The following is a 27,232-nucleotide window of genomic DNA, read 5'->3' as shown; positions in this document are numbered from 1 at the left end:
CACACATATACGAAGAGACACATATTAAGTCACCACAGACGCCAACACTGCTGCATTGACCACAAGTGTTATATTCATTTAATAATGGAACTTGCATTGTAATTTAGCATTGGAGCTGCACTTTTGTGTTTGGGGAGGTCATATTTCATTCAGAGTCTAAATAATCCTCAGGATGCACCAAATGCCTTGCTAAAGACTGTTCATTTGGCTCTTCTATGAGCTGAGTCTTGTCCAGGTAGTATCTGGGTGGAAGAGGCATGGTAATGTAAGGTGTAAAGAGGGCGCTATTTTTTTTTTATTATTTTTTTATTTAACACAAAGGTTAAAAAAAATAACAATAATAAAATCCAGGTAGTATCTGGGTGGAAGAGGCAAAAAATTTAATTTTTTTATTTAACACAAAGGTTAAAAAAAAAAAAAAACAATAAACAATAGCGCCCTCTTTGCACCTTACATTACCATGCCTCTTCCACCCAGATACTACCTGGATACTTTGCCCCTCTAAAATGCATGTTTGCATCGAAAGCTGAGTGCTTTGCCAAGTTATAAATGCAGAGTTGTAATATTGTATACTAAAAAGCATGTGCTATTGTCTTTAGCTCATTATTTGTCTTTGCCTTATGTTAAACCACTTAAATCAATACAGCCAAGTGCACAAAAACAATTACTGTCACCTTGTGTTGTTGTGTGTGGATTGTGTGGAAATTCAATCAATTTTCCAGTGATTTTGTATTATAAGTATTGAATTATGTAGGCATCTTGTATGGCATCTGATTGATTAAAAATAATACTGATTGATTCAGTGTGTGTGTGGTTTTTCTTTTAATTTGTTGGCTACCTTTGTTTTCTCTCCACACGTTAAACTAATGGCAACACCAGTCTTATACATCCTCACAATCCTCTGAAAGCACACACACATCCCTGCAACTTAATGATGCCTGAATGTGTTATACTGTACATATGGTTGCTGCTTTTAACAGAGTTCAAAATATTTAGAAACGTTTGAAATATTACGCTCAACAGCTGCTTCAAGTGCAAGTTAATCCTCTGTCCTTTCCGTGCAGTAATCTAATGGCCTTTTCCTCGACTACATGGTTGCCATTACTTGATTCATGATGTGAATTTCTCTTTAATGTTGGAGATTTGAGATTTGGTATGACCTTGTTCTTTAATCTGGAAGAAATATGTTCCCACAACCCTGAGCAAAAAAACACACTGTTAAAGAATTAAAAGCGAGTATGATCCCAGCTGTGTGTATGTATATAATATAATTGGCCGTGAATGTGAACTAACTTTAACAGGCAGATCTGCTTGGAATTTATTGCTTCATTATAAAGAGCAGAGAATACTGTAAAAAGCTGTAGTAGGGTTTCATGTTCTGTTGGAATAAATGTTTTGGTGTCTTATCAGTGAACTGGGGACATATTTTAAAGAGGAATAAATGTTGGCCATTACAGTGCATTATGGCCGGTCATGTAAACCCAGCTACCGTACAGTAAGATGTCTCAGCTGTGTGTTTTAAATGTGCCTTTACTCGAATATCATACATTTATGCGACATGTAAAGACAATCTTTCGACTTCTTCTGTGCAGTCCTGCTGTTGCAATTATTAGCAGCAGAAAATATATAAAAAAGAAATATATATTATTGTACAGTGTGTAAGAGGTTTTTGTCTCAAGATTATGATAAATCCACCATTTAAAAACACAAACCTTATTTTCAAAAATGGATTTGCTGATACAAAAGTACAACACCTTACTGGTTGTGTCTATGTATATAATGTAATTGGCTGTTGATGTGAACTAACTGTAACAGGCAGGTCTGCTTGGAATATATTGCTTCATTATAAAGAGCAGAGCAAAATGTAAAAAGTTGTGGTGGGGTTTCATGTTGTGTTGGAATAAATGTTTTGGTGTCTTATCAGTGGACTGGGGACATATCTTAAAAGAGGAACAAATGTTGGCCATTACAGTGCATTATAATGGCCGGTCATGTAAACCCAGCTCCTGTACTGTAAGATGTCTCAACTGTGTGTTTTAAATGTGCCTTTACCCGAATATCATACATTTATGCAACATGTAAAGACAATCAACTTCTTCTGTGCAGTCCTGCTGTTGAAATTTGTGGCAGCAAAAAAAATAAAAAATGGATTTGCTGATACAAAAGTATCAGCAAATAAAGTAAAAACACCTTCCTGGTTGTTGTTAATATCATTAGTTACCCTATGGCCATTGCATAAAATTTCTGGAAGCACGACTTTTCCAAGAATACTAAATCTGAAGCACTCATATGTAAAAACAGCTTAGCCTGTTACTTGTAGCCTGACCCTGTTTAGTAATCTCACACCTACAGTACTCAAATTGGTTACAGTATGAGTGAGAGTGTAAGATTTTTATTTTCTTTTAAACGTGTTACCTAACTATGCCTTAACATAGTTTTATATGTTATGATATTATATGATGTCAAACCATATAAGACTTGTAAAAATGCATAATCTGACCAGATCCACAAAATTCACAATCAATTCAGAGGTTAAATAAGGATTACGATGAATGATGATAAAAAAAAAATGTATGTAATGAACAAATAAATGTTCCTGAAAATAATAAAACCCAGTCTGAACCAGTTATGTATAATGTTGCTTAGTATTCAAAAATAAATTTCAGATGTGCCGTTTATGGATGTGAAGCATTTCATGGATCCAAAAGGTTAGACATTTAGAAACAGTAAATACTAATTTGTTTATAAGTACTTTGATTTATAGGTGTATTTATTCATTCACTCACTTACTCATAATTAGCCTGTCTGCCCTGTACAGCCCACCAGGAAGCATGGCAGTATTTAAAGATGACATGTTGAATCATTCATGTATTTTCCTTTGTAGTCCTGCTGAACTGTGCTGTGTGCACTTTTTTGTGATGTGTTGAATGTCAATAAAAAGGATACCAATATTTGTATGAATTGGGTGGAAGTAAAGTCTTAGATATCTTGTCCTTGACAGAAGCTAAATAGTTCTAATACTCTAATTTAGTTTGCCAAAGGGATGTGGCTCTATTTGTAATGGAATTAAAAGAGCTCAAGAGGTGAGCCTTGAGGCACACCATGCAATCAGTGAAGCAGAAAGAAAGTATCATTAACTGAAAGTGAAAATGTTATGTTTGACAGTTAAAATGAGAAGAGGCCCAGGGCAGCCACAGAGATACCATAAAAACAGACTGCCCATGGGGGAAATGTCCATGATTAATATGTCATATATTACTCAAACCAGTGGGGGGAGCTGTTCCATCTGTCTGAGTGAAAGACTGTTTCATTGTGTGAGATCATCCTGTGAGAGTATCTCACTTGTTTCCAAACAGGCCACCCTTCCAATTCCCCTTAAATCTTGGTCACAAGCTGAAGGAGAATACTGCACTTGTTTTCTTTGCTTTCATAATTTTACTCTGTTTAACTACAAACAAGCAATCACTTTTTATTCCAACAAATACAGAGCCTTCCTCAAAAAGGGGAGTGATGCAAATGTCCAATTTTACACCTTGGTTTAATATTGTTTCAGCTACCTGTCCTCAAAAAACAAGGATATAAACTTAATCTCCTCCTTCATCCCCAGTTCTATAACAATAAACACTACCCCTGGGATTATTTTAAGCAACTTGATCTGAAACTTAAGGACTTAATCCTATCTTCTGATTTCCAGCCACCATGTGACATCATCTGTTAGAATCAAGTTACAGATGTTGGCCTCTGCTTCTGTTTGGATTTCTGTGAACATTATTATAAATAGGAAAACATATGTTTTACTCATTATTTGGGCTATGTATAAACTAGTTATGAAGACAGCTGCAGTGGGAACAGTGTATCACAGCAGCATGCTTTTGGTCTACTGTATGAAAGCTGTTTAATCGCAGGATTAGGCTACAAGAGGTAAAAATATCAACTGTGGTTCACTAGATTCACTGCTATTGAATTCCAGACAACTGGATATAGAGGACTCTTGTGGCATGAATAAGATCATGTTTACTGCTCTTTAGCTGAATCCCAGTGAGAGTCATGACACCTCAAGTGAAGTTAGAGAATGCACTATACGAAACAATGTCAAAAAGATGGCAGTAGACAAGTGATGATACAATAGTTTAGTTCACTGTTTTTGTGAAAATTTAATTCAGCTTATATATTGACATAACATTTTTCGTCAGCCCGCCATCTAATTTATAATGATATTATTATTTTAGAAATAAGTAGTCAGAGTAAGAAGAGTTTGTGGGTAAGATAAAAAAAACGTGTTTCTAGACAAGCATGCAAAATATTAAAGCTGCATTAAGCAATGTTTGACAAAAGGTAATGAGCCTTTAGCATTACATCATCAAGTTGTTAACCTGTTAGCAAACAACTGTGCTCTTACAGATCCAACAGAAACACTTCAACCTTGGCAAAGACAACTTGTGACCCTTTTTCACATTACAAATTGACTGTAGGTTAATTATTTCTTCAAAATTCACTTACATGACAGATAGCCTATAGTTAGCTTGTGCTAGCTCCTGTGCTTGGAGTGTATAGGTACATTTGAGAATTGTTTTGGGGGTCTGCAATAATAATTCTTACGGAGTTCCTAATATCCTAGCCTTGTAAGGTTCTAATTTTATCTTGTGTGTACAAGTTAGCAGATAATTAATTTTTCATTTATAATTTTTGTAGGCCTATATAACATATATTTGCTTTGTGAGTAGCATAGAAATTTCATCTCATTATACAACCCTGTTGTAAAATGACCAATAAATTTACCTTGTACCTTGTTCACAAAAGATTTTTAAAAAATCACCTTATGGGACTTTAGGGGCTTCAGACTGCATCTTTTTCCCCCTCAAAGATAATTAGGCTAACATTAGCTATAAGCCAAAGGTTTTACTGTAACTTTTTGGTGACTTTTTAAAAGTTTTGGTGAGTTTGAGCCTCAGCCAATCAAAAAGCATAGCAGTCTACTTGCTCATCTAATAATACTACTCAAAATATAAGTTGTTATAGGTTTTATTATTGTGTTAGTTTATTTAACTATATTAGTGCTGTCAAGGAGATACTTCAGGACACCATCTTTGTTTAGTTTAAGAAAGATGTATATCAAATGTTTGAATATTTATTATTCAAGTTGAGTATAAAAGTTTTTTTTGAGAATCTGGATATGTTTTCAAAAGAGGGGGTAAGTGTGTAAGTTTTTCAGTTTGGCATTGTCTTCCAGAAAGACACTTAGCTTTGTAACTTGAACGTTAGCCAACATGTTAATGTTAATCACCAGTGCAAACGTTTAAACTTAACTTTAATTATGGTTTTGTGAAAGGCAGAGACTAGAGAGCCATACACTACATACAAAATATATGTATCGATAGTGTGGGTCAAGTGATGAGTCAACAAACTAAACAGTGACTAAAGCTACAAGCTAACCAAAGACAAAAATAGGTTCTTGGGTTTAGTCAGTGCTTAACGTTTGTTATTAGTAGCCTAAGTAACTTGTCCCAAACAGTTGACGTTATTTAACTGTTAACAAATGTAAGTGTAATTGAGCTTTTAATGAGACAGAAATCTTATGGAAATTTAATGCCTATGTTTTGGACTTTAAGTTAGTTGTAACTTGTGTTGTATAAGGTGTCAAATTTGAACTTAATTTTAGCGCACCACTAATATTAGACCTGCAGTCAGTGTAAAGAAGGAGGTGTTTGGACTGAAATCCCACACCATATTTTAGTTTTTGCCTGAGCACACACAGGATCCAAACTTCCGTCTGACTCCACACCCTGTTTTCCGGGGAGCCGGTGGAGATCCAGCCCTTCAACACGCTGCTCTCTTACGTCCCGTCCGTGAGCAGTGAGCTGGCGGCGGCGGAGATTTCTCCTTCTGGTCGGATCGTATCTTTTTCTCCAACTGAGCTCTTTCCAGTGTTTTACGCGCTTGACAGATATCGGAGTAGTAAAGTCGGCGCTTTGGTGCTCAGTCGCTCGCAAATCTGTATGTCCTTGCGCAGTGCCTCCGTGGCAATGGATTGATTTCAGTGTTTTTTCTCCGACCTCTGCCTCGGCCAAGTTGAGAAAACAGTCTCTCTAACCTGCGGCTCGGTCTTTCCAGCTACATGTTTCATCCGGCCAGTTTTAAAAGTACCTGGCTCCGGATGTTTCTGCACATTTTAGGACTTTGAACTTTTCCCCCCCTTGTGCATTTACAGGAGGTGGCCCGGGGATTTTAAGGATTTCTTTTTTTAAAAGCTTCTCCGGGGTTCCTGAAGCCTGCAAAGATTTATTTGTGAAAAGTGATGGCCGAGCGGGGAGCTCTGTCGCTCCTCTCTCTCCTCTGTCTCACCTTTCTCTACACAGAGACCACCGCGGCAAAGCATGTCGACAAAGGTAAATTCCTTTAGGACACTGCCAGTTGTTCTGCTGTATGTCTGCTTCTTTACTCCTCGATTGAAGAAACTTACCTACATTGTATCACGAGTTAGGAAAAAAAGAAACACACGAAATGCAAGCTGTTTGCTCTGTAACTCCGACACGGAGCTAGGAAGCTAATTCTGCTGTGTTTAGGTCAGCTCCTCACCATTCACCATTTAAACAACTTTAAAAGTAGGCTACTTTTTTTTTTTATTTTTTTTTTTTATAACAGGCACACTGTTTCCTCCTAGACCAGCACTGTTTCAAGCAGTAAGGCAACACGCTTTCCCACTCTGTCCTTTTGTCTGCATAGTGTGTTGAGGCAGAATAGGTTTCTCTGTTTAGTTCTCAAATGATTCATAGACATGCTGTATAGCCTAGTTGTTGCATGTCTTTGGGTTGTGTGCAATTGGATTTGAAAGGCCAAATAACACCTTTTGCTTGTTGAATTGAAATCATACATGTACCGGTGTTTGACATAGCTGTGTGGTCATGGAAATGCAAACGATGGCAGGAACTTGAATCAGAAAGAATACACTACGCAAAAAGTCATTAGTGTTCACTGTCAGGTAATAAGCTAGCATCATCAGTCCAGCAGACATCTCATTACCTGGGCGTCAATACATGTTTAGCTGATGGATAAACAGAACCCAATTCTGTTAATTGTTTTGAAGTGAGGGCACTGCACTGCAGTGTGCAGTTCAGTCTCTGTCTTAATCCAACCGGTGGTGATCTGTAGTGAGGAATGCCACTGATATTAGAGGTGATGATGCATAACCCACTACAATCTGTTATAGGCACTCCAAGCCATGAGTGCCTGAGATAAACTGGAGAGCCATGAGGAAAAAATGTCTTTCCAGTAGTCATTGAAGTGCACAGCCCAGCCCTTATCACATACCCCATCGTGACATAGTCACATATCTTTATCATTTAAGCTGACACTAACAAACACAGCAGCAGCATGTGGTCTTGAAATTTTTTAATATAACTATTGTGCAACACGGTACAGTTTTTTTTCCCCCTACCATTCTTGTGATATGCAAAATAGTTTTGTGTATGTGTCAAAAAAGACAGTCCATGCACCCTTTGAATTGTTTTAATTTTAAGAATGAACGTCCAAAACGGCCATAGTGACAGGCCTGTGCTAGCTATTTGGCTCTTTTGCGTGTAGAGCCTGATGAAAGACCCTCTCCTGCATGAAAAGGCTCTGCAGTGGTGGAAGGGGAGATAGAGAGAAAAAAAGCCCCTCCTTGGCTTTGCTGGAGATCTGTACAAAAGAGAGAGATGGGGGTAGGGGGAAACAGGCTGACTGTCTGGAAAGTAATAAAACCAGGAGATTAAGGGGACCAGGGAGTTCCTTTGGGAGCTTTGATTGATTCCAGAGAATTGGACTGGGACCCACACGCAGAGAGAGTCTCAAATTACTAATTGTGGGGTCCCCTTCTCTGAAAATATCTGTTTATTCAAAACACATTTCTTTAAGGTCCTGACTGCGGCCAGAACTTATCTTTATCAAAGTTGGCAGAGTTGCAGCCCTAAGTTAAATAGTTTCAGTCTGTCTCCTTTGGCCTTGGAGACAGGTATAACAGATGGTCTCCTTTGTTTTACTTTGGAATAACCTGTAAAAGATCAGCCAAACTGCTGCTATTATTTTTTACCTTTTTAATCCTCTGTAGCTCTTACAAGTTGTTAGAACTTGCCTCAAAAAGTTTGGCTTTTGTAAAAGTCCCTGTTAGTGGAGTGTAAAATCCATTTAGGCCCTATCTTATCTCTGTAATCCTGCTGGGAGGGAATTGTGTGCTGATTGTCTCCCAGCGGACAATGCAAATAACTTGCTGAAATGTGTAAACATTTGGCAACCCTCTCTGCTCTCACAGACCACTCCCCAGGGTTTTATCCTCACAGACCACCTCAGATGCAACATTGCCCAGACTTTATAAACAACTACCGTTTTCTTTGGCGTATTTAAGGTCTTCTCTGTGGACTCTGCTGCTAAGAACATAATTTACCTCCTTTGTGTTGTTGTGTTTGGAAAGCCCTGGTGGTCCTACATCCCAGTTTGTGGTGAAAAGAAGTAGGAAAGCTTCAAGTTTTATTGTATTCATCCTGAAATTCCAAGAATAAATCTATCACTACTCTTATTTCACAGTGAAATCTGTATTCAAAGTATAGTAAAATGTTTCTTTTTCAGCCATTTACATACATGTATTTTACAACTTCATCTTCAGCTAAAAATATATTTATCATCTTGTGATGAGTTGATAGGGGGAATCATGCAGAGTCACCTGCTGTCTCTGCCATACAGAGTATGCTGTTTATTGATAATTTATTTATGGGCTCCAATCGCTCATAAAGTCCTAATGACCTCCATCCACGAGAGACGGATAATTGCACACTTGGCCAAGTGTTTGATTCATCTGCTTTGCTAATGAAACTGCCCCCATTAGAAAATGCTACTGATCTGCTATGGTCACTGATGTGGAGGATCAGTTTGTTGCTGCTCAGTGTTCTTGTGTATTAGATGCTGTGGCGAGGTCAACAGTTTGAGATCACAGTTGACAATAACTTGTTTGTGCCTTGCTCTTGTTTGATATTTCAACTTTGCTTGTCCAGGGTTTGTGGGGGTTAAAATGACAGCAATTATTGAAATAATCGTCCCTAACTGTCACAGCGGGAAACGTGGATCAATATCGTCTGTAAAGATGCCATGACATCGGCTGTTGCATCTTTTTGGTGGTTGGGGGTCAGCGTAATCACACGCTTTTAGCTGACTATTGTCGCAAACAATTTAAAAAATTGTAATTGCAAAAAATTGTAATCCATTTCATTTTCAGGTATTTCGATTATTTAAATTGCTGTTGTTTTAAACAGTGCATACAGCGTAGGCTGAACTGCAGGGTGTTTATAGAGGTAGTGCACTTAAACTATAGCAAGGTCTACATCATTTGCACCATGGAAATAATGCATGCCTTGAAATCTCTTTGATCACCATATCACACATTCATGCATCAGCTGTTTGTCTGGAAGTTTAATGCAACACCACCAGATTACAACATACACCAGATTGAAGCTACACAAATTCTGTCTCCATGCTATAAATTTGAGTCCAGTATTATTCCTTTATGTTTATTGATTCCAATTCAGCATGCTATATAAAACAGTTACTAACTGGCGATGTTAGTCCCCTGTGTATTTGGGGCATAGACTGGGCCGCCTTGCTGGTTGCTCGTGGTGGTGGTGGAGGGAGGGAAGCCAAGGGTCATGGTTTAAAACCCAGAGTGGATCAGGGACATGTCCATGACTTCTGCTGCCCCCCTGCTGCTGCTGAAATTGAAATTGCCTCTATCAGAGCTGCTTCTAGTGGTGTAGTGCAGAGAGACATGACTTATGTCTGCTTTTCCTGTCTCTCCACTGCAGCCTGTATATCCACCTCTCTTTGATTCCGGTACACATTCAGTGGCCTTGAAATACGTTCTTTGGACTGAATGAAGTTTCCCACACATACAGTTAAATGTATGTTTGTTATTTATTTAGAGGTTCTGGTTTTCCTCAATATATATTTTTATTTTTTTTTATCTTGTAAATTATCTGTAAAACAATCAACTGTCCATTGCACAGAACATTTTGGGTTTTTTTGGGGAGTTTGCACACATTTTCATATGGACTGATATTGGGGATATTAATTTCAACCATATTGCCTAGCTAAATATGCTTGTGGAGTAGAAGACAGTAATTTATCAATCAGGTTTACAAACATTTACTTTGTAACAATTAATTACAGTAATTTAATCAAAGTAAAAAGTCACAATGTTGGAATAAAAACACTTCTGTTTGGGAAGTTATCCTCTGCCACTGGGTTGAAGTTTATTTGAAATTCCATATTTACCAGCTATACTATTTTTTTATTTTTTTTTAACATTAAATGTATATAACGCATTTATATTAGCAGTTCATGGTCCACCAATTCCATTTGGACATTTATATTCAATATTCAACTTCTTAACTTCTTAGCAGGTAACCCTGGACACAGTAAAACCCTTTAATTTAATGTGGTACAAAACAGGTAAAGCTGTTGTCATCATCAGTTTTCTCTCTACTTTAAAAGCCAGCCTGTTCTGTAGTATGATTGGTTGGTACACATCAAGTGCGCTCCTTTTAAAATCTGAAGTTCTCTCAGCTTCAGAGGTGTTCCTGCTGTGACTAAAACAATGCCATGCGCAGCACCTTTCCAAACCGGCTGCTGTGTGTCTTCTTTGTGTTTGCTGGCCCTTTCATGCCAAAACAAAAAAAGCTGAAGAACAACTTGCTGGAAAAAAAATTTAACAGTGTCAAGAGACCATAAAACTGTCCATACCTTTCCTGTGTGATGACTCCTTTGAGACTTTATACTAACCTGAGGGACATTACATCAACAATAGTTTTTATCTTTTACTAGAGACATAGCTGCAAACGTGTTTGCCTCACTGATTTCCAATTTTCCTTTAGCTTTCTTTTTAAAATAGAACAAAATGTAAAATTTCTAATTCACAGTGGTGCTGCTGTGCTCTCCAGGCTTCCCTGTTCTGCTGTGATTGAATGATGCTCAGGCTTAATAACCTCAGAGAGCAGTCTTTTCAGTTTCCATGGAGCTAAAGCACATAGCAGCAGTACAAGGAAAGCATACAAAGAAGTGACTGAAATTATGGTTACATGTCAATGCACTATAAGGCATCTTCTGTCGTGCTCTGGAGAACTAAAAAGGTCACTCTAAGCTCCTCAAGCCTCGCTACAATCTTGCAGCTACACTAAACCAAGTTGTGTGTGTCGCATGGGTTTGGAGTTAATGTTGTTGTCAACTCTGTAATTAATTGGTATGATACTTAACAATATGTGTATATTATTAACAATTATTGGTATGTTCAACCTTATTTTAAATTTGTAGTGGAATTTCCATTAATGCAGTTGCAGACTGTGTTTGGAAATCTTTAAAAGGACCAATACAAAAACTATAAAAGGAACCAACATAAGAATCTTGAAAGCATATGATTTGGCGAAAAGCCACATTGACTTTTCAGTTTGTCATCCTGTTACAAGCAAGCGGGAAGCTTCCGGTCAGCGACCTGATGTGAACGCGGTCCCTGAAACGGCCTGCAGGGGGCGATTTAGTTTTAAGACTGTTGTTTGCTAGACAAAATTGTCATCCTGGTCAAAATGACAGTTAACGTGAAGTACAGATGCACCTAGCTAAGCAGGCAAGCTAGCTCCACACACGGCCGTTGGCTGAACCGTCTCCTCCAAATATGGTGATGTACGGTGCCACTGGTTGCAAAAGCTCAACATGGCGGCGCTCTGTCGGCCAAACTCGAGTCTTCAAAACTGCATTCCACAAACCAACGGGTGACATCACGATGACTACGTCCATTTCTCATATACACTCATGGTTACAAGCCATTACCTTTTGACTTAAACACTTCTGCACCTATTTCTTAAACGATCAGTTGTTTGTCTACAGGTATGTAGAATATTGCAGTGGACTGGCTATTGCACATGAAGGGTTCATGTTAAACCAAAACAAATAATTGATCATTCTGACATGCAAAAACTATCACCACTGTTTACTGAAGCTTTTAGCAGAGCAGACACATCAGCACACATGGCCAAAAAGACTTGCAAGTGAAGGCTGTGTGAATAGAAAGTAGTAGTCTTGCAGCATGACACGTTCTATAATATTTATGTTCTGCCAGACTGCAGTCACACTTGGTCATGTTCCTCAGGACAGCTTGGCATTGTCCAGTCTTTCACTGCATACAGAAAAACTACACCAAACAAGCTACCGTGTTTCAGTGCATGTCTTTTATAACTACAGCATGACAGCAGCAAATGGCGGTGTGTCTATTGATGTTAGATTTAAGAAGTGTACTGCAAGCAAAGAACTATTTTCCCCTGGCATTAAAGGAAAACTTTGAAAGAATAGGCTTTGTGGCCCTTCTGAAAGAATCCTTATACAAGCTCAGCAGGACAGTGAGGACTTTTTTCCCTAAAAATTTTCCTCAAACCTTTGCTATTTTGGTTCTGTTGAGCTCCTGTCGTGGTGTCTCCTGTCGGTGGTGGCAGCTGCATAGGATTATGACACATGCAAGCTGCGCTTGTCAGATGAGCCTGGACTAATGAGCGCAAGCTCTGTTATACACTGAACTGTTTTTACATATTACAGACATTTTCTGTTAAAGTAAGCCTTATAAATATTTAACATTTTCATTTCTAAATTTCTCATTCCCCTAATTTTTCTTACATCTCGAAATTAATGTTTAGTGGACATTTCTGTGATTACTAAGCAGTTAAAGGCTGGTTTCATTTTGTATTTTTGTTTTCATCAACAGGTCCTGGTAAATGTCCAAAAGCAACAGTGAAACATTGGAATTCTTGGAGTTGGTGGTCTGGTAGACATTTGGTGTGATAGGTGATGTGGGATCTCATGTGGGATGTTTCAGTATTTTCTACTGGGTCATTATCTTACAATGCTATCCCATAACAGTTACTTAAACCTGAAGGATGGAAAAACAACAGTCATCTGAGTCATTTGGAGAACATCGCTAAACTTCAGAGAAGGAAGTAAAAAGATAACTGATAGATATGCAGCTCAGGGTTTATTTTAATGAAAAAATTTTTTTGTCATCTCCTTGCCCAATCAGTTGTAACTCTTATGAACCTTAAATTTAATTGGAGTCAATTATATTTAATACAATTGTGAGGTGGCGGGTGTTATTCCTGGCAGCGGTCCTTCTCGTAAATTAAGAGAGAGTGATACTCTTCGTGAAAGAGTGATTAATAACCTTTATTTGGTTCCACTGTACCTGCTTGAGCTCCACCGTCCTGCAGCTCTCAGACATGAATTTATTCTCTGCCGTCTTTTTGGAGGACGTCCAAGGTGTGATGCATTAACCTAAAAGACTTCTCAATGGTGTAGATCATGGTGTAGTGCAGATGTTAAGTAGCTCGTTATTCAAAGAGTATGCAGGCAAACGAGAATCAATGCAGCTTTTTGAATGTAATGATTCTTGTTCATTGTAATTGTCCAGTACGGATAGTGCAAGTGAAATTTAAATCTTGTTATACCCAACAAGTTCAGATTGTGGCTGATCAAGTTCATTCACCAAATTAATTTGTATTGTTTCTAACCTCAAACATCATCATCTTCACTATACACGTCATATTGCAGGTGTTTGGTATGTGGGAGAGATCTTACACACACACTGAAGTATCAATCACACGTGTACACATAGAGCCCCTCAACTTCATTTAGTCAAAAGAACTTTTCATGTGCTGAAAGGGTGTGGGGGCAGTCAGTCACAGAGGGATGATTGTGAGCACTGCTCAATCGAGCTGGCTGCCATCATCTTGTGCCTGGCCTGTGTCTCTTGGCAGCTTAAGACATGGTGGGATGTGTGTGTGTTTGGGTGGATATTTGTATAGGCGTATGCCACCCATCTGGGGTTGAACAGCTGTTTTATCAACAAGGTTCAGAGTGTTTCTCTACTTTCCCTGAGAGTTTGGGGAGAAATTAGACCATTTTGATTTAGCCTTGAGTTCATTCTGTATAGCATCTAGTGACCTTGGTGTCATTGATTCAGTATTAGGCAGTGACACATATTTTGAGAAACAAAATAGGAGGAAAGGCTTGTGTTGCTTGCCACAGTGCTTATATTATTATATAAGCAACATTTTTAAAAAATTTTTTTCATATTGTTAAGGCCTTTATTTAGTTTAAGACAAAATTACAGCTTTACACGCAGCTGTGAATTGCAAAGAGGTTGGTAAATGTGTGGTTAGGGTTTGTCAAACAACTTTGATTTCTAAAAATGTGCTTTGGAAAAGACTTTTATAAGATTCACATAAATTAAAACCTGATGTTTCCCATTGGAAAATATTGACATGTGCACTGGCAAGCACACTGTTCAGACTTTTTCACAATTCTTTACTTTCTTTGATACCACACATAACCCAATTCAATAACAGTGCTCAGCTCCAACGATTTCTAATTATGGTGTATTTTCAATATGTAATGAGCTGCTGCAACTTTGGTGAGTAGTGCCAGAGCAATTCTGTTTGAAGTTGCTGTATTTTCTCCATACTTGGTCTGTTTTACAAGTCAAGAACTGATTTGTCAAGTTTCTGTAGTGGAAATCCATAGAAACCTCTTTACGTTTGCGCGCAGTAGGTGTAGTATGTTTAGGCTTCAGCAAGAATAGAAGGAGGTGCCATTTTTTGTCCTACACAGTACTTTTCCATGGCACTGTCTCAGCATGCAAAGCACAGCAATGTTCTGGATTGTTGAGTCTCAGACATTAAGTTTAAACAATTTAGGGTTTAGAGTTAAGACCAGTGTAGGCTCTGTTCTAGTCATGTATATATCAACTTGTGTCTCAGTTCTTCTTGGAGCCTCTCCAGTCAACCTCCCAGGCTTTATTTTGATTTCACCTGCTGCTATGGTGACCCCTGGAAAAATTCTCCTGGAATTAACTGATGTTTCTACTGCTAAATCCAAGCTGAAGCAATTCTTTGAAAAGTTCAGCATTAGATAGAGGCTCCTTTGTGCCGTTGGGAGCTCCCCTTTGGCATGGGGCTCCACTGGCTGCATTGACTTCTTACCATGTTATTGGAACCAGTTCCTCCTCAACTCTGAGCTCATATGAAGCTAATGGAGGTCAAGAGAGGCAGTAGAAATGGTGAAGTTACTGCTTTAAGCCTTTTTAATAAACTGCCATGATGTAATGGAATTGGCTGCCTCTTTTGATTCTGCTTTCTTAGCCCTTCACAGTTGAATAAATGTGTCCCTCAGCAGCACTTTCTCGCAAGATGAAGACTTTTCTCATTTTATAAAAATGTTGCCATAAAAAATGCTGACCGTGCCTTGAAATTTGATTTAAGGTAGAACAATGGTGAATAAATTTGTTGATGGCTGTTGATGAAAATGCTTCTTTTTTTATTACAATATTAGGAAACCAGAGCTGGGTGGGTCTTCATTGCTTGGGATTTATGTACACCAATATCAGAGTTCTTAAAAATGGTTGTTTTGAACTGAAACTGAGGTGGTTCTAATTTTACTCCATTTCTTTTGTGGCCATGTACCTATAGTGTCATTTTCTAAATGTGGATTCTAGTCCTTGACCTTTTGGGAAGATGATCTGCTAGTGTCTGTTTTATGTAATCTGATAAAAGAGGAGGTTTGGCTGTTATGAAACTTAAGCTTGTGAGAAGCTAGATTTGGTTTACACAATACAGAAGATGATTTCACAATTTTCTTTATATGACATTTTGACTCAGAGCATTTCCCTTATGTGCACATATGACTACATTCGTGGGATGACTGCAAGGTTGAGAATAATTTTGTTCACTTTCTTTGACACCATGCCAAAATTGCATTACTCTGACCCTACATACAGTTTCAGTCACTGTGTCTAAATACAGACACGACCTTTCTCTGTATAATATGGAGGAGGATGAGTTCAATGAGGAGGATAAACAGGTTGAGACAGGGCCATAAGCTCCTAGAGGTGAGGTTTTCATCCAGCTTGAAGTGTACGCAACGGGCAGTGATGAAAAGCAGCTGCTTCACTTCGCCCTTATTCCTTAACCACGGTCCCTTGAACCTTGACTCCACTCGCTCCCCCCTACCTCTTAGCCTGTGACAGGTCACTCAGCCACAGTACCAGCATGGCTGCAAAATGGATGGCGGCCAGCAGGGAGCACCTGCGGAGGACTAGCAGGCGAGCAGCATTCCATCACAGGACCTCGAGACACAGATGTCATATGAGACACGAGGGACGTGTTTGAGTGGGGGATGGGGTGGGAGGGCCAGTGGCAGAGGTTTTGGCATGGTGGGACAGTAATGGGCTGGGATAGAAAGCCAGCTGCTACCAACTGAATCTTAATGAGGTGTCCCATCAAGAACACAAGGAGATGAACATTAATGACTACAGCTAAACTTGTCTGTTCATTTATCCCCCCCTTTTCAATCACGCTAGGATGAGGTGCATGACATGTTTGGGCACACAGTAATTGGGCTTTTTTTCCAAGCCAGATTTGAATGTCTTTTCTGTAATAAGGCTACAACAATTGGTTTCATTATTGATTTATCCATCTGTTAATTTTGTGATTGCTTGATTAATTTTTTCGTCCAACCAACAATGCAAAGTTGTGTTTTTCCTTTTTACTGAGAGAGACAAGCAGCAAATCCGCACATTTGAGAAGGTGGAACCAGAATTTTTTATTTTTTTCCCCCCTGCATTTACTTTTTTTTGCTTGATGAACGACTCAAATGATTGATCGATTATCAAAATTGCTCTTGACTAATTTTTTTTATTGACTAATTGTCTCAGCACTTGTTAGTAAGCAGTCCAGCCAAACAGGGAATACAAAGACACATGATCGTAATAATCAGGGTGTGTGGATGCACAGAATTAGAATCTTTTACCTTTTTTATGAAAAAATAAATGTAATAAGTGTAACAGCCAGTGAAATTATGATAGGATCCCAGATTCGGAAATGTGTTGTTTTACTAAATAAAATGTGAAACCCTGTTTGTCAAACATTACCTTCTTACCATGGACAACAATCATTGGAGCTATGGAAAAATGATTATTCAGAAAGTGTGTTCTTCTTATAACCTTTTCTCTGCAACCAACAATTCAAGTGCTTGAATTTCTGGCTGGGGAGGAAAGCAAAATGCTTCTTCTGCTTTCATACTTCATTTACCTGGAGTGGTCTGAATTAGTCCTGAGTGCATAAGCATGTCATTCAAGCTTTCAGGACACCTGCTGAACAAATTCACTCAAAGAGCACGCATGCACGCACACGCACACATGCATGCGCATGCACTCACGCACGCCTACACACGTACACACACAGAGCAAGATCCTCAAATATGTCCTGCAGTCTGTTTATGCCATATGCTGTATAATATTGTGGTGAAGTGTAGCAAGTCTAAATGAAAATTCACCCAACATTATCTAATTAAGCAGGTGTGAAAGCAGCTTAATTCAAGTCAGTTTTTGGCACTTCTCACTGGTCCATGTTCAGCGTGAAGCAACAGTTCATTCAGCTGAAAGATGTGAATACTTTCATTTAGTCGGGGACCAAGTTGCACACTTTCATTTCTCCTCAAAAGAAGATGTCAGAAGTGGTCTTGAGTTACAAAGAGTGGTGGTTTTATTAGCCACTGCTAGCCTGTGGGGTGCTTTTTGTTACAGAGTGACAGGAGACTTAATAATGAAGCTCTCTAACCCAGTGAGCCCTGAATCAGTGGAGCCCCTCTTACCCTTCTTTGTCCTTTTCCCAATCCCCCCACAGTGCCACTGCATTCCCTGCCTGGCGGGGCAGTGTCTCTGGGCCAGGGCCATGTCACGCACCCCTTTTGGCCCCAAACGACCATGGTGGGAGGGGTCATGGGTTCAAGTGCTCCCCGTAGAGCGATGCTTGGGATGCCTAGCGACGCTATGGCTCCTCCCCCACACTGGCTACATTGGTAATTAATTTCTAATGAGAAAAGAATTGGCTGACCTCGCAATACCTAGCCTCTTGGCTCTACCTCACTATTACTGCCCCTTTCCCATTTTGCCTTTCTCCCACACAGACTTCAAAGAAGAGGCGAGGGTAGCCCCTCCTGGCTCAACGCTGATAGTGAAGTGTTTAGAGAACATTCCTCGCGTGCTAGACAGAGGTTGAGTGTGGATTTTATGGGCTGTGTTTCTGCTAGCCTACACATACCTGTGGTTCATGTGCATACTGTAGAAGCTTAACTGTCTTAACCCTTTCTAATATGTAACATCAGAAATAAAGCTGGCAGTTTTGAAAATGTGAAGCCTTCTTGGCCTTGATTTAAAAAACGAAATCAACCTGTGTTTGAGGAGTTTTATAGAAATCTACAGTTGGGTTTTGTTCCTTTGTCATTTTGTGCTCATAGCTCTTGTCTAATTTACTGGGCCATTCAAATGCTCTTATAGGAACACCCTGACATTTTGGGAAAATCATTTATATGATGTCTTACCAAGAGTTTGAGTTTTAGGTATCAATAACAATTTAATTTCTATGCATTTAATATGGAAATAGTGCTTTGATGCATTTAGTGTAGCTCGTCACAGATGGTAGAAGCAGGGGAAACAGCTAGTTTCTCTCAAAAGTAAAAAGGATTAGCTACCCAGACACTCAAAAACTGTCATATTTAGCTTTCTTGCTAAAAATAGACAGTGCATTGGTAGTCACCAGTATATCAAAGAGTCAGCTGGATTTTGTTCAAAGGTACCAAAATGTGCTAAAGTTGGCAACTTCACAGTCAGGACAAGACTTCTCAGATGCTGTGTACAGCCTCTGGGCGCATTTGTAGTTGGAAGAAGTTCCGGTGTGTGAGCAAGCTGCTCTTTTACATACAATGTCTGGTTTTCTTTCTCTAAGAATGTTAAATAAACACAAGGCCTGTAAATTCGACAGATTTAATGTACCTTTTTATGGAGCTTGTCTAGCTGTTTTCACTTGCTTGCTGTCAGCGTTAAGCTAGGTTAAACACCTCACAGAGCTATGTCATCTAACATCTTCAAAAATATTTTAGTTAAAGGAACCAAAAAAGTAATATTCACATTCAAAGATACGTAATTAAAGCATAGTATCTGTGTGTTGTGGGTTTTCTGGTCAACGCGGCGGCAGTCTATCGATAAGATTTCCTGAGGGGAAACAATTGTGTGAAATGCAGGAAGCCATTAGGAAGCCAGGGACTCATGTCTCTCCCTGCTGAGTAAATAGTGTCTGGGCCTCTCTGCATTTTCCCCACTTTTGAATGAGCCCAGCACTTGTAACAATAAAGGCAGGAAATGAACTGTACTCACACAGGAGTGTGCAGGATGCTCATTGTGCTCCTAATTGACCAAACTAGGTTGAGTGATAAAATCAGACTTGTGTCTGGGTTAGAAGAAAATAGCTCAAAGGTAGCATACAGTAGGTGTGTTCAAAAAAAGAGCTAATGAGAAAGTATTTCTTTACATAATTGTTTATTTGGGGCTGTTTTGGCCATGTCCTAACTGACCCAGTTTGTGTGAAATTGAAGCCATGCCTGTCTAATGCAGGTGCTTGCATTGCTTAAATGCAGCATATAGCACACAAATGGGAGTGTGTGATAGGAGAAATTAAATACATGAGATAACAAACATGACACCCATTGTTGTGGGATCGTATGCACTGTGTGAAACTAATGGCAGTCTTCAGTGTCAACCTACTATTTGCTAACCTTACCTGGCAGCACATGCACATTTTTCTCTGTGGAATGCAGGCATGACTCAAACCAGACAGTGTTACTTAAGTTGTCATCTAAGAAGCCCCCCAGGGGAAAGTTGTGTTGTCCTTGAGTGTAGACCATAAGCGTATTAAAGATGACCTGCCTCCAGAGAAGATTGCTAATGTAGTTGGGATTTAGGCTATGTTTACTTACAATCCTACTACTCATTAGACAAAATTCTGTGTGTGTGTGTGTGTGTGTGTAAAATGTCCAATTTTTCCCCTGGGCCAGTAGCTTTTTCTGACATGAGCATCTGCTTTAAAGTAATGTATACCAATTAAACACCAAGAATCAAATGAACCAGTTTCCAAATTGCTATTCTGGTTTCATTGTTGGGTAAGGGATCAGTGGTTATCTGGCCCACATTTTGTGCTTAGTGTAATTGATATTTGGTTTACCCTAGATTAAGTGACAACTAAGCAGGTTAGCATTGAGGATTTTCCCAGATTAATTCCAGGAGTCCAATCTCAGTGGGTTGGCCACTCTCCCTGTATCATCCCAAATGTCTGCCTTACCTGGGATTTACTAGCATATGAAAAGGAAATGAGATCAGAGGTGGTGATAAATCCTGCAGCAAAGCCTCCCCTAGAGAAAATGAGATGCGTACACGGCATCGTCGGTCACCAGCTGCTCATGTCCTCGTTTCCGATAAATTGATTTTGGGTGCTCAAGTGATGAGAGGTGGAGTAGTGCTTCAGAGTAGAGCTTTTCCAACTAATGCCAAGTCATTTTGGCCATGCAGTTCATATATTGTCTTTCTTATCGCTAATGATATTTGATGCAGCTTTGCAGTGACTTGTTTGCATTGTGGCATGTGAAGTAATGTGCTCCGTGAGGCCATCTTCCCTTTGTTTGTAGTCCATTTAGCCTTGAGTGATATGTTATACTTCACGGCAAGAATCATTGCACTACGCTACCCATTCAGGCTGTGTCCACAGACTTCGAGGTCCCCCATGTCCCAGCAGATTCGCTAGCAACTAATTTAGGAGTTGTTAAGTGATTTAGCATCTGTTTTTTATAGGACCCCAGTGAGCCACAATTGCCACCCCCCTTCTGCACATCACTGTCTGTGCCTGTGGCGTCGAGGCTCGCTTTTGAATTTCAATCAGCCCTGGATGCATTGTTGTGTTTTATTTGAGGGGGATGGGTCAGATAGGGTGTTAGTAGTAGTAGTAACTGCTTGTGTGTGTGTGTGTGTGTGTGTGTGTGTCAATCAAATATTCAGTGTGACCAATGGGCAGCTCATCGGAGGCTAGTTGGTGTGTTCTCAGGGGGCACATGCTTTAACTGCTGCCCGTGGGGTGAACCCTACCCTCCATTCTTCACACATCGCCATTGCTCCCCTCATCATCCTCCTCACAACGAGAACACAGGCAGTACAATCAATAACAGCCTTACCCTCCTTCTCCTTCCACCACCCTCCCCCCTACGACTCCTCCTCTGGTCAGCCACTCCCTGCTTTCCATTTATCAACACTGTGTTTGATGTTGGCTTCATCATTCTCTGTCAACCCCCCAACACCTCGATGTGTGTAATTGTATTAGATTCGTCATGGTGGCGCGGTTATTTGGACCGCCCCAGCTGGTATTGGGCCAAAGGGCTTCTTTCCGTGTACCTGCAACCCCAGACATTAGTTTTAAGTATCTTTAATGTTTAATTTATTTCCATATGGCGTATGCACAGTTGTGGTTCAATGGGTTCCCCAGTACCTTAAGGTACATTACGTCCTTTAATGAAGACCATTTTCCTTTTCCTGATTCCCATTCTTCAACATCCTTCTCTTCTTACCATTCAGTGAGGCACAAGTTTTAGGTTTACCTTAAAAAGCAAACACACAATGCAGGCCTGTTGTAAAGGATGAGAGGAAATGATGGGGGGAAAAAACAAATCTCACACACAAACATGCATTAGGACAGTGAGAAATGCCTGCATTAGAGTCACTCAAATATTCCTTTAGAAATTGTATTGGGCATTTTTGCCACTTGTGCTCATTAGCAGCTTATTTGTTGAAGAATGTGCTCAGTGTGAATATATTTGACAATAATATTTTTTTTTTATTTCCCCCCACAAGGAGAGAGAGAGAGAATGTTCAAACTCAGACCTAGGCAAGTGAGCTGTGTTTCACTTACATGTTGGATGTACAGATCAGTTTAATAAACTGGAAATGTACTGGATCGTATACTGGAATCAGAGCTTAATTGGAAACATTACAAATGAAGCTCTTATTCTGTTGTATTCACCTTTGTCTCATCTAATCCCTTCATCTAATAATGAGCACTAATTTCCTTTTGTGAAGCTCTTCTGTGGAACCTGTTGTGTGAGGATAATCTCTGGCCAATACATTTCTTGTTTTTGAGAAACAATGGGAGGATGTACTGGGAGAAAAGAGAAAGATGGTGTGCAGAGGAGAATGGGAAAGACTTAAGAGGCACAGTGAGAGAATCCGTCTATGTGGATTACACACGCACTACAACCTTGAAGGCCACATTAGATCTCTTTCTCCATACACCAAACTACCATTAATAATGGATACAGCTCTCTAGCTCTTTTGCTTTCTCTTCCCCTCCCCCCCCTAGCATTGCCCTCAAGGCGTCTGCCCCTCTCTCCCTGTCCCCCTCTTCCCTACCACCATCCTGTCCTACCCTTCCTTTCCCCCTTCCCCCTTCCCCCCCGCCATCTCAGCTGTGAGACTGCTAGCCAGGAGCCATGGCAGGTGTGCATACATCATCATGGCACTGCCCACACAGCCTGCAGCACCCAAACAGCCATCACCAGACAGACACATCCACCTGCCTGAGAAAGAACATTGTTGAATAGTTGAGTGTGTTTGCTTTCCCATTTCATTGCAGTTGTTGTTATCTGGGTATTGATGTGGACGTTCGCTAGTGTTGTTTCTCCTGACATCTCTACAGACAATGACAAATGAATGACAAATAAATTCTGTAGAGATACTGAGAATACAATGGAGTGCATACAAGCTATTCTTGACACACTTGTGCATGCACAGTGGGAAAAGGTCTGTTTTATTAATATTATTTCCTGTTTGATTGTCACTTCAGTATTGCATCTGTCATTTGATCTGAGATAACGGTCCCTAAACACAAGCTTGTCAAGCTTAACCCTTTAATGTTCTCAGCTCAGACTACAGTGTAAAGACCCAACATCTATAGTTTGTCATAAGTTTTATCTATACGCCCAGGAATCCACACATGAGGAAAAAAAAAAACATAACTGCACACAATAGCTCACAATCTGTAGACACAATTTAACAGCAGTCACCAGACTTGATTAGATTGAGATCTGCTGCATAGTCAGTCCATTTAAGAATTGCGAGGGTTTGTCAGTCAACTGAATTATTTGTCCTGTTCATTGTCACAATCTTTGTAAGGCCACTTTGATTTGCAAAATACCACCTGTAGTACTTTTTTATCCTGTTTTCACTTGCACCAGGAAACACAGAGGTTTATCTAAAATTACATAAAAATTTTAATAATTTATCTGTCCCATCTATTAAATTTTATTTTGTTATAGACTATAGAATCAGATGATGTTTAAGCAGAAGGCTAAATAAGGGGAACAAACAATATGGAGGAAAGGAGATTTACCAACCACAGATCACTGAAAAAAGTAATCTGGTTTAAGTTTCCATTTTTAACACAAGGTTAAAAATATGAATGCGGATTTAATGCATCATAAAGCACAATAGTAGCCAGTTCTATACTCGTTTCAAAGTGCATGTTACATGTGATACTGTTAATCGTGTGTTTGGACTTACCAAGGATAATATCATAAACACAGTACATTTGGCATTTGAAAGACACTAATGCCGTACTAATCCTCTCACCATGAAAATGAAATGTATACATAAGCAAATAGGACTTAAACGTGTAGCACAGTAGTTCCCTGCCCTTTGGTGTCATTACAGCTTTTCTTGTCTAGAGATTGGCAGTACCTCCTTATCTCAGACACTTCAGACACTAAAACAATATAAAACTGTTTGTATTTAAGGTATAAAAATGTGAACCGACATATTTATTGTGGGGGCGGGGGGAATCAATGAAAATAGGCGGTGAGACTCCCAGTTGACAGATTAAAGACAGAGTTACAACACTCATAGAGGAGAAATCATATTTCCTCTCCACTTCAGTGGGATTATCCTTATGCGCTATAACTGTAAATGTCCTTTACAGTCTTTGGGATATCGTTAATGCAGTTTAAAGCACATCATCCTGTAATGCTGTGGAGAGGTATGACATCATTGCCACTGAAGTGATGACTTGCGTAGAGAAAGGAATATAATTGTGGCCTTAATGGTTTTAGGTTTAGTCAGAGGTCTCTGCTAACCATATGGGCAAACCTCACTGTATCTAAAGGGAGCAGGCAACCGTACTATGAACAAACAACTGCTCAACTGCTATTGAATAATTGGTGACCTTCTCAAAACTGAGATCACTGGAATGCAGTGGAGACCAAAGCGGAGGTGCTGAGTGAAACTATGAGCTGTCATTGCTCCACAATGAATTATGATGTTACTCATATTAAATAGTATATAGTATGTGGTGGTCAGCGTTGATATTGTGGTGTGTCGTGTCGCAACAAATAAATCAATGAATGCTGATTCTAGAGACTGTTTTTCTGTCATCTTAGTTCTGATAGTGATTTAGTTAAAGTCATCTTAATATCGGAGCATGGAAAAACCAATCGCTGATCATCCCTTCAATCGTCGATAAGCGAGCCAATCGGAACAACCCTAGTGTGTATGTGCCTGTGAAGAGTACTAAACTGAGTGAACACCACACAGACGATGCTGTGAAGAAGGGACATGGCAGTTGGGGGTTTCAGACTTTTGAAGTTGGAAGCATTGCCCATCGGAATTTGATTTCCTTTTCCCCACGGGAGTGTCCTCCCCTCTCCACTCGAGGCGATCTGTCAGCCTGTCACCCTATTGATTCCCTACAACACTCATTGATATGGGGAAAAGGCCATTCAGCTCAGGATGGGAGGCTGGTGGCTGCTGTTTGACACTGAATGGTGTGTAAATGGAATAAAGGGAATTATTCGTCTAGCCCAGAATTATATTCTCAGAGCTGGGATACCCTCCATCTCCTCTCTGTCTGGCTCAGAGGGAAGAGCAGGCTTTTATGAAAGCCCTACACTCAGGCAACCATTGCGATACGAGTGTAAATAAAACTGAAATATCATCTCTGCGCAGCCAGCCAAGGAGGTGTTTTTGAGATGTTTGAACCTGTGCACATGGATGACAAAACCCTTTCAAGAGGTGAGCACATATAAACAAGGGATTTTAATCTCCTGGCATCAAGTGGCCTTCCTGAGAATGTCAGCTTGCTGTCTAGGTGCAAACACTCTCCCTCTGCAGTTTGCTTAAAAAACAGGAAAGGGTGGCGGTTTCAGATGCATTTTCAATTGTTTAGTCAGCTGAAAATTAAATGTATCTCAAATCCACTCAGTAACCTACAAATGCTTTTTCTTTATTTCTTTATTTTTCCCTTCTGATGTTTTATTTTAATTTGAGCTTCATTTACATTCATATTGAATTTGTTGTGTGCCATATGCTCCCCGGCGTTGTCATGGGATACAGGCCAGGCTCATCTTTTCCTTTTTGGAGACAGCTGAGCACATTCATTTGTATTTGTTTTAAGTGATTAGGAGAGGAAGAGTTCCTCCTCGGGCAACGGGTAAATGCTCGATAAGACCAAGATGTTAACATTATCCACGGTTCCATTTCAGTTTGACATCTGTAAGCAGCCAACAGGTTCTCCTTCAAGATCATGTCGTGATGCTACTGCAGTGTCCTGGCCTGATTTAGTCTTGTCAGTAAGTCTGCATGTATTCACTGTAAATGTAAAAATTACTATTTTTGGTGGACGTTTTGGATGAAATTTCTTTGGAGACTCAGCCCAATGCACTTGCCAGGCAGCACAGTCGATGGATACTTGTGCAGTAAATTACAGCAAAGTTTACCCGGCACGCCCCAAAACACTCAAGCTTTTCTTTAACCTGGGATGGTCTGGCAAGATCCCTCCAGTCAGCCCCTCCTGAACTTGTTAGTAAATCAAGGCCATTGTGAGGTGCCAGAAAAATTGTCCATTAATAAGCACTATGCCTAGTCAAGTGGCACGGGAAGCATAGGGGTCAGGCCCACCTTCCAATCATTATACCTCATCCACTTCCTAGTAAAAGGCCCTAGCCACTCAGCTACAGGTCGCCATGGAGACCCAGGACAGGGAGGGGGGTGTAGGGGGTTAGAGAGCGGCGCAGACAGCCATTAGCAGCCCATTCCATGATAATTAATGATCATCCCACTGGCTCAAAATCAGGGCCTGGAGAAAAACAGACACAGAGCTTGCTCTCTGAGAGCAAATGTCAGAGTGGCAAGAAATATGTCTGAGGACTGGAGAAGGGAGCTGAGACAGTTTTTGTTATGGTTGGAAAACGGTGACAGGATTTCTTGAAAAGCTATAATGTTACACAAGGTGATGGATGTGAAAGTGATTAATGGTCAGGGTGGATGGGGGAGACTGTGTGTGCAAGAAAATAATAGTTTTTCAAATGCATAAGCATCTCTTCTGTTATTCAAGGACAGAATAATTGACAAGACAAACTTACAAAGCGCATCTCTTTCACCCTTTTGCTCATTCAACACCTTTGACTGGTGTCTATCTGGCTGCGCTAAGATAATCACTTGTCTAATCGAGTTAAGAGCACTGTTCACATTGCAAATATGAAGCTCACGCTATTGGGTTTGTAATCAAATCTTAGTTCTGCTTGCCCTTAGGGGATTTTCAGTCAGCCGGCGAGCTAGGCAGCCAATCAGCCAGCCACAGTGGCTTTGAAGTGCCGGCAGACCAAACTACCCATCTTCCCCCTCACTCCTCAAGCAGATAGCTCCTCTCCATGCTGCACAACTAAATGTGCATACACTCAGACAAAAAAGCTATTTTGTAGGCAAATAAAAATGCAAACAAATGCCACACAGATGCCCATGTTTGAGTATGCTGATGAGGATAGACAGTGACACACACAAATAACACACATCAGAACAATTGGTGGCACACAGACAAAAAAGTGTTGCCACACCATTTAGTAAGGGCCATGGCTGCTCTTCCGGACAAGCCTGCTATGTGTGCTCCCTCAGTCTTATAACACGCATACACACAGCAGTGACAGTACACCTTTATCTTACACACACGCACACCCAGCACAGATTAAGAGGAAATTTGCCAGTTTGACATGCAGCCGAAGGCAGGGATGTGATTGTAACAGTATTTAATTGCCAGGTGTTTTTAAAGTGTGCTGATTTTTATTTTTATTGACACATTATTTAACATTTGAAGGCAACACTTTAAATCTCACCTGACAGATTTTAATTCTATGGACAAAGCCCTGAGAGCTTTGTGGTGCATTTATTTAACATATTTTAGGTGTTTCATACTCTCATTCAGAGCACATTGTGATGAATTATGACTTCGCTGTGGCTGTAAATTTGACAGGACGGAGA

The 27,232-nt window shown here is 39.9% G+C and overlaps 2 protein-coding genes across 14 annotated transcripts in view; one reads left to right on the top strand and one right to left on the bottom strand.

The window, feature by feature from the left end:
• Nucleotides 1-27,232, bottom strand: part of cln6a (CLN6 transmembrane ER protein a) — an 88,482-nt gene that overhangs the window by 20,962 nt on the left and 40,288 nt on the right. The window lies entirely within an intron of this gene.
• The window catches only part of neo1a (neogenin 1a), a 629,602-nt gene continuing 608,162 nt past the window's right edge, over nt 5,793-27,232 (top strand). For 10 of the 11 annotated variants that reach the window (XR_006822277.1, XR_006822274.1, XR_006822275.1 and 7 more), the window contains exon 1: nt 5,793-6,386. Coding sequence is in view for 6 of the 11 variants with exons in the window: in XM_046033336.1 (XP_045889292.1) it covers nt 6,296-6,386 (91 nt within the window). In the remaining 5 variants the exon portion in view is untranslated. The remainder of the gene's footprint in view (nt 6,387-27,232) is intronic. The other variant, XR_006822276.1, reaches the window with a different exon arrangement.

The sequence above is a fragment of the Micropterus dolomieu genome, linkage group LG20 (genome assembly GCF_021292245.1).
Source record: "Micropterus dolomieu isolate WLL.071019.BEF.003 ecotype Adirondacks linkage group LG20, ASM2129224v1, whole genome shotgun sequence".
Taxonomy (NCBI): Eukaryota; Metazoa; Chordata; class Actinopteri; order Centrarchiformes; family Centrarchidae; genus Micropterus; species Micropterus dolomieu.
Note: the sequence above shows the minus strand (reverse complement) of the source record. Positions and strands in the feature narration are given on the sequence as shown.